The following is a 7500-nucleotide window of genomic DNA, read 5'->3' as shown; positions in this document are numbered from 1 at the left end:
TCCCTGCTGGCAGGTCTCCCCCTGAACGCTATTCGTCCACTGCCAATGATCCAAAACACAGCTGCATGGCTTGTGTTCAATCTGCCCAAGTTTTCCCACACCACCCCACTGCTGCTCCTTCACTGGCTTCCAGTAGCTGCACGTATCAGATTCAAAACACTGATGATGCCTACAAGGCCAAAAATGGACCAGCACCATCATACCTCAGTGACCTCATCACATCTCGCACTGCACCACGCTGTCTGAGATCCTCCAGCACTGCTCCACTGGTACCTCCTTCTCTCAGAATGAGAGGTAAGTACAATTCAAGCCTCTTCTCTGTTCTGGCACTGAGGTGGTGGAATGAACTTCCCCTAGATGACCGTACAGCAGAGTCCCTGACTATCTTCATCAACGGGTAAAGACCTTCATCTTCCTCAAACACTTAAATTAGTACAAGTTTGTTTTGTAAAAACAACAGTACTCAATCTCTTCAACACATCCTTTCTTGCTGAGGAAGAGAACGATTCTCAGCTGACCATACATTTACACATGATACAGAGCTGCCAGGTCAGCATTTCCTGCAGTGGAGACACAGTCTCAGAGGAGGAAAACATCAAAATGGAGCTGAGAGCCTACTTACAGACCACAGACGTCAACAGTGATGCAGACTCCTCAGACTGGCGGAGATGCCATCAGGCATGCCTCCCGCATTGCAAAGCTAGCTTGCCAGTATTTCTGTATCCCTGACACCAATGCTCCATCTGAGAGAGCGTTCAGCACTAGTGGCAGCATGGGAAATGAAATGCCTTAATTCTGTAACTCGTCTATAAGGTTGAAATGTGTAAATATTGTTTCTATGCTACAGAATAATCCTGCAACACAAGCTGCAGTGATACTTTCAGTACCAGGTTACTGTTTACTGCACCTGGTTTTTTAACAATACCATCACTAATACAAGCTGCATACTTCTGATTTACTATTTATTTGTTGGAATGTGTGTGTGTACCTCAAAACCCATATTACTGCGAGTCACCTTCATGAAGGTTCAGTGGGTAAAGAGTCTTCACCAAGACTTACCTGGATACTGTGCAGTTTACCTGAGCGTGAACTTGAAGGATTATTATTATGAATGCAAGTTGCACACTATTTATTAGTTTAAATAAATATTTGCAGGCTGTTGAGTTGTTAAAGAAGTATAAACTTTGCAGTTTTAGTAGAAGGGGATTGTTTACATTGTGTAGTTGTCAGTTGTTCAAAAAATATATATTTTTAAGTTGTTTGTGAAATGTGCACAGTAAAAATGTTCTGTATTTTGGTTGTAAATGTTCCTTCACTTTATTAGGATCATGAGTGGCAGCTCTCAGTCAACAGCATTGTGTTGTGGGGTCTTGCAAACCTGTAACACTGGTGTGGAATTTGTCTTCAATATTCCCTCATCATGACAGTAAAATAGGGCATATAAAGTCAATATCCTGCAGTATTTCCTCTCAATCAGTAGAAAATGTGGTTAATACACAGTGAAGTGTGAAACAAACTCCGGTATATTCTGATTTTTGGTCATACTGCCCAGCACTATCCAAAACTACTGAGATGAATGTGAACCTTCTCACCTACAAACCTGTGCACCTGACTTTATTAACACCCTGGTAGCTAAAAGAATCTCCACAAAACCATGTAGAACATCTTCCCAGAAGAGTGGAGCTCATTATAACAGTGAATGGAGACTAAATGTGCAATGGGATTTTCAGAAAGAAGCACATAGCAATCTTATGATCAGGTGTCCTTAAACTTATGGTCATATAGCACGTGCGTGTGTGCACATGTGTGTGTGTGTGTGTGTGTGCATGCGTGTATGAGATACCTGCAGCATGAGGTGTAGGTTGGTGACTTTCTGAGCAGACCAGCCCCCCCCACTCTCCTCCCCCAGCTGGAACCACTGTTTCATCCTCTGGATAAATGAACCCTCCTTAAAGAAGTTCTGATTGGAGCTGTTGTTCTTCAGGAGGTTCAGCAACAGGAGCAGGCAGTCCTCCACCACGATGCCTACACACACACACACACACACACACACACACACAAATGGCTATGGGAAATATAAAAGTGTGTGTGTGTGTGTGTGTGTGCGTGGACGTCCCCACACCTCCGTCGCTCGTCCCCTCCTCAGTAATGATGTCCAGCAGTCTCTCGAAAGCGTTCTCGAATGCCACGATCTTCTGGATGGCAGCATTTCCTTTAGTTAGCTGCTGCAGCAGGAGGAGACCCTGAACACACACCGAGTGGAGAACACTGCAGGTCAGGTGTGTGTAGTTGTGTGTAGTTGTGTGTAAAGAATGGTGTTAATACTGTACACTGTAAATGTGAAGAGATTTAGAACCTACATCGTTACGGATCACTTCTCTGGAATCAGCAAGCAAATCCATCAACCTGGACACGCCTACAAACAAACACAGCGTTCAGTGACTGTGTGTGTGTGTGTGTGTGTGTGTGTGTGTGTGTGTGTGTGTTTGTAAGAAACGCTGACCCATAGGGCTGATGAGGACGATGCCCTGAACCTGAGCACACTGACACTTCAACAGAGCCGTCAGGAGCTTCACACCAGGCCACCGCACATGGAAATCAAACTCCCACACACACACACACACACACACACACACACACACACACACACACACAGAGACACACAGAGACACACACAGTAGGTAAATGTAAGGTGGAGTAAAAGAGAGAGAAACAGAGAGTGAAAACACGACACAGACAGACATAGTGTTGTTTTTGATTTAGCGTTTTTGTGTTGACATTACTGTGTTGTGTTTATGTTAGTGTTTTTGATTTAGCATTATTGTGTTGTTATTGTGTTGATGTTATTGTGTTGTTATTGTGATGTTGTTGTACAGGTATATTGATCAGAAGTCGGACCTCAAGCAGAGAGAGCAGCAGTGTGACGTTCTCCTGATCCTGAATGAACTTATCAGCAAACTGAACCCCATCATCATCATCCTCCTGTCTCCTCTGTCCATCATCTGTAACACACACAAACACAGACAGACAGACAGACAGACAGACAGACAGACAGACGCACAGACAGATAGATGCACACACAGACAGACAGACAGACAGACAGACACACAGATATAGAGAGACACACAGACAGAAAGGAGAGGGTTTTATTATACAGGGGGGGTGTTTGGGTTAGGGGGGGCTTAGATCCATTACTGCTGATAAAAACCATCTAATTATTACAATTATTTATTTATTTAGTTACTAGAGATAAGTAACAATGACAAGATGTAAAATTATTGACTGTTAGATATAAATATAATAAAAATCAATCACTAATATATATATATATATATGTTTTACTCTTTATGAAATTTGTTTAAAATGTTATTCCTGCTAGAGGATAATCCCTGCTGCTATACCTGCTGTTAGTTAAGTTCCAAATTAGAACCTGCGTATCTTCCGAGCTGCAAATGATCGAGGGTTTACTGTACGGCCAAAGGTTTGTGGACACCTGAACATAAGAATTGCTCTTTTTGAACCCCCCATTCACTGTTACAATAAGCTCCATTCTTCTGGGAAGACGTTCCACTAGATTTTGTATATTTATTAGGGCCGTCAATCGATTAAAATATTCTCTGGTACCACCTTCTCTCAGAATGAGAGGTAAGTACACATCAAGGCTCTTCTCTGTTCTGACACCGAGGTTGTGGAATGAACTTCCCCTAGATGTCTGAACAGCGGAGTCCCTGACTATCTTCAAGCGACTGGTGAAGACCTTCATCTTCCTCACTCAAACACTTAAATTAACACTTTTTCAGCTTTGCTTTGTCTTTTACCAAAAAAAATAAATTAAAAAAAAAAAAAAAAAAAAAAAAGACTTTCTCTCAACAGAGTTGTAGTTGTTGTCTTTTTATTAAAAGAGACTCAAAGCACTTTTGTATGTTTCTCTGGACACGTGCGTCTGCTGCATGCTGTAAATGTCATCGCAAATTAATGAGATTTTTATTTGTTATAAATGTACCTTAAATGAATACTTTACATTTTTAATAATCACTAATCAACATGCGCATTGACAAATATTCACACACACACACTCGCTCACAGACACACACACTCACAGACACACACACACTCACAGACACACACACACTCACAGACACACACACACTCACAGACACACACACTTTACCTTCGGATTCATCTTCAGCATTTACACATGTAAGAAAAGAAAGTGAGGATCAGAAACTTTATACATTGCTACAATAAAAACAATCATGGTGATGTCTAACTAACACACTGTACAACACTGTACAACACTGTACAACACTGTACAACACTGTACAACACTGTACAACGTTATGTTACAGTTTTATTCCAATATATATTAAATTATTTATTTTCCTAAAAATGTTACAAACAAAAGCCCATAACGACAACATGAAAGAAGTTTCTTTAAATTCTTTGCAATTTAACTAAAAGTTGAACTGTCTGTGACCCGCCCTGTCTGTGACCCGGCCCCTGCCTGTGACCCGGCCCCTGCCTGTGCCCCGCCCTGTCTGTGCCCCGCCCTGTCTGTGCCCTGCCCTGTCTGTGCCCCGCCCTGTCTGTGCCCCGCCCTGTCTGTGATACCGTCTGATCAGCATCAGTTGAGATTAGTTTTGCAATCTGTGTTTTTAGGACCTAAGACAGAAAAACGTGTGCAGAACGGGTCTGGTACCTTGTTCCTCTTCCTCTTCGTTACAGATGATGTTGTAGAGCGTGTCCAGGGCGTAACCCAGGATCTCCGAGTCAGACCTGTTTACAGCGTGAGAATAAAGACCTCAGTCTCATATCACAGCATTACACAGACGTTATACGAGTTATAAACGCTGCTGAATCGCTGGCCTCAGCTGCTCGGGTGTCTGATCTCACCTGTCCGACTGTAATATACGGATCAGATGCTCCATCGCCTGCGTCCCCACCTCCATGCGGTACTTCTGTAAAGTTCACCATTATATTTCTACATGATTCATTTGAGAAACTGCATAGCTATCTGCAAAAACAACCAATCAGCATTCAGGAGCTCATAATACTACACTAAAGACAGACACGGAGACAGAGAGACAGAGTGGAGGGAGACATGGGTTGTGATTAGACAGACAGATGTTTAGATAGACAGACAAGTGAAGGCGTGATTAGACAGTAAGACAGGGATGTAGTTACACAGTCAGACTGACAGGCCCAGATGTGATTAGACTGTCAGAGAGTTAGACACAAATTACTGATTAGACAGTCAGACAGATTAGACAGGGATGTGATTAGACAGTCAGACAGGATGTAAATAGACAAACACACAGACAGATGTTTAGACACACAGACAGGTGAAGGTGTGATTAGACAGTCAAACCCAGATTTGATTAGACAGAGAAAAAAGGATGTCAGAGAGTGATGTGATTAGACAGACAGAAAAGGATGTCAGAGAGTGATGTAATTAGACAGTCAGACCGACAACCAGAAATGTGAAAAGGCAGTCAAACATTCAGATGGTGATTGTACATAGACAGTCAGAGAGAGACAGACAGACCCAAATGTGATTAGACAGTCAAACATTCAGACAGGGATATAATTCAACAGTTGGACAGACAGACAGGGATATGATTAGACAGTTGGGCAAACAGATGTGGATGTGCTTAAACAGACAGACATTTAGACAGCGATGTGATTAGATAGTCAGACAGCCAAAACAATGATGTGATTAGACAAATAGACAGGCGGGAATGTGATTAGACAGACATTTACACAGGTATTTTATTAGACAGTCAGAAATTCAGACATGGATGTGATTAGACAGTCAGCCAGGGGTGTAATTAGATAGTCAGACAGACAGGGGTGTGACTAAATAATCAAACAGAGAGGTGATTTGACAGTTAGACATAAATGTTATTAGACAGCCAGACAGAGAGGTGATTAGACATTCAGACATGGACATGATGATGGTTAGACAGTCAGATGGGGATGTGATTAGACATTCAGACAGAGATGTAATTATTCAGTCAGATAGACGAATGTTTAGACAGACAGACAGACAGACAGACAGACAGGGAGGGAGGGAGGAATGTGATACTGTAGCAGTAGAGTGGACCTTTGAGAGGGACTTGAGCGCTCGGACAGCGTCTCTGCGGTCCTCCAGCAGTGTAGACGAGGCCACGCGGTCACACAGCTTCTGGATCTACAGGGATACACAGTAACAACACACTGCATATTTCTGTCTACTGAGCACAGAGCAGTGTGTGTGTGTGTGTGTGTGTGTGTGTGTGTGTTCAGATGTAAGCGTGCAGGCGTTCCGGTTATGTTCAGTCTCACATCTGACCTCAGGGATCATGAAGACATTCCTCACCTCTGAAACACTGTGTGATTGGTACTCACTCTAACACGACCACTAAAAACCATAACTGGCATGTAGATCACATTCCTCTATGATATCAATGAACATGTGTTTACAGATACCAGTCTTCAGTGCTGCCTCCTGCTGGTGTGGGGTGGAACCTGCTCTGTGTGAATCATCTCAGGATGTCATTCTGTCAGTAGTATACACTATAGAGGGCACCTAACCAGGCTCCTGCAGCACTGCAGTGTGATTACTCCTGCCCTCCTGGGGGTAAATAGATTAGATTCAGCTCTGTAGTGTTTATAGTATAAACCCTGAACCCTCCCTTGTGCCCTTTGTAGTGCCGGTCCACAGAGGTCGCTATAGCTAAGCTAACACTGCTAACCCGGGGCAGGTGTGTGGTGTAGGAGGTCTGTAGGCTGACAGTGAGGGTAAAACACTTCAGCCGCTCTGGACCTCCAGGAGGAATAAAGTGAAAGTGAACTCACAGTCTCCACACCGGAAGGCTGCGTCCCGCCGCTCTGTCCCCCCATCACACCCCTGAAGAAATTCATTGTGTCCGCTGCACAGCTTCTCCTCCGACCTTCTGCACCTTCTTTACTGGTCTCGCTCTCACTATCCGACAGAACCGAACCGAACCGCGGCGCTGCTTTCGGTCCTCCTTCCCCCCTAACCCCTTATCCCTGCACCCAACCCCGGAAGTGCTCAAACATCCTCGTGCGCATGCGCGAAGACGTGGCGATACGTGGCTCAACGGCCTCCTACCTGTATTCTAATAAGCCCCTCCCACCATGCTCTGGGATTGGTCACTGCTTCATCGCGTTCGGGGTCCTGGTTGGCTGTTGTGTATAAACCCCCACGTGGGTGAGCGATAACAAACAAGTGACACATATACAATTATATAAATCAGACTTTTTTACACTGAAGATTCAAAAACTAATATACTAATATAGACCCTAAAAATACGTTTTTTCGATTTTTAATAAACGAGTTTTATTTGTTTGTTTATCCAGGTTTAAAATTGATATCGCGATCGTCCAATCATCGACCTGCTCCCACAATCATCACGCAGGAGGCGGGGCATGTCGGAATGTGGGTGGAGAAAAAAAAACTGCGATTTGGAGCGTGACCGCTTCTTAAGGAGACGCGCA

At 43.7% G+C, this 7500-nt stretch overlaps 1 protein-coding gene across 1 annotated transcript in view; it reads right to left on the bottom strand.

Annotated features, from left to right (window-relative positions):
* The window catches only part of uso1 (USO1 vesicle transport factor), a 35212-nt gene extending 28151 nt beyond the window's left edge, over positions 1-7061 (bottom strand). Inside the window, exons 1-10 of the mRNA XM_046871226.1 lie at positions 6838-7061; positions 6104-6190; positions 4894-4958; positions 4700-4776; positions 4172-4183; positions 2899-3002; positions 2504-2606; positions 2361-2416; positions 2123-2243; positions 1844-2025 (exon numbers count right to left, since the gene is read on the bottom strand). Of these exons, the coding sequence (XP_046727182.1) occupies positions 1844-2025; positions 2123-2243; positions 2361-2416; positions 2504-2606; positions 2899-3002; positions 4172-4183; positions 4700-4776; positions 4894-4958; positions 6104-6190; positions 6838-6903 (873 nt within the window). The 5' untranslated portion in view covers positions 6904-7061. The remainder of the gene's footprint in view (positions 1-1843; positions 2026-2122; positions 2244-2360; positions 2417-2503; positions 2607-2898; positions 3003-4171; positions 4184-4699; positions 4777-4893; positions 4959-6103; positions 6191-6837) is intronic.
* Between the last annotated feature and the right edge of the window lie 439 nt (positions 7062-7500).

This window comes from Silurus meridionalis, chromosome 2 (genome assembly GCF_014805685.1).
Source record: "Silurus meridionalis isolate SWU-2019-XX chromosome 2, ASM1480568v1, whole genome shotgun sequence".
Lineage (NCBI taxonomy): Eukaryota > Metazoa > Chordata > Actinopteri > Siluriformes > Siluridae > Silurus > Silurus meridionalis.
The sequence above is the reverse complement of the archived record's forward strand: the minus strand, read 5'-3'. Positions and strand labels throughout refer to the sequence as shown.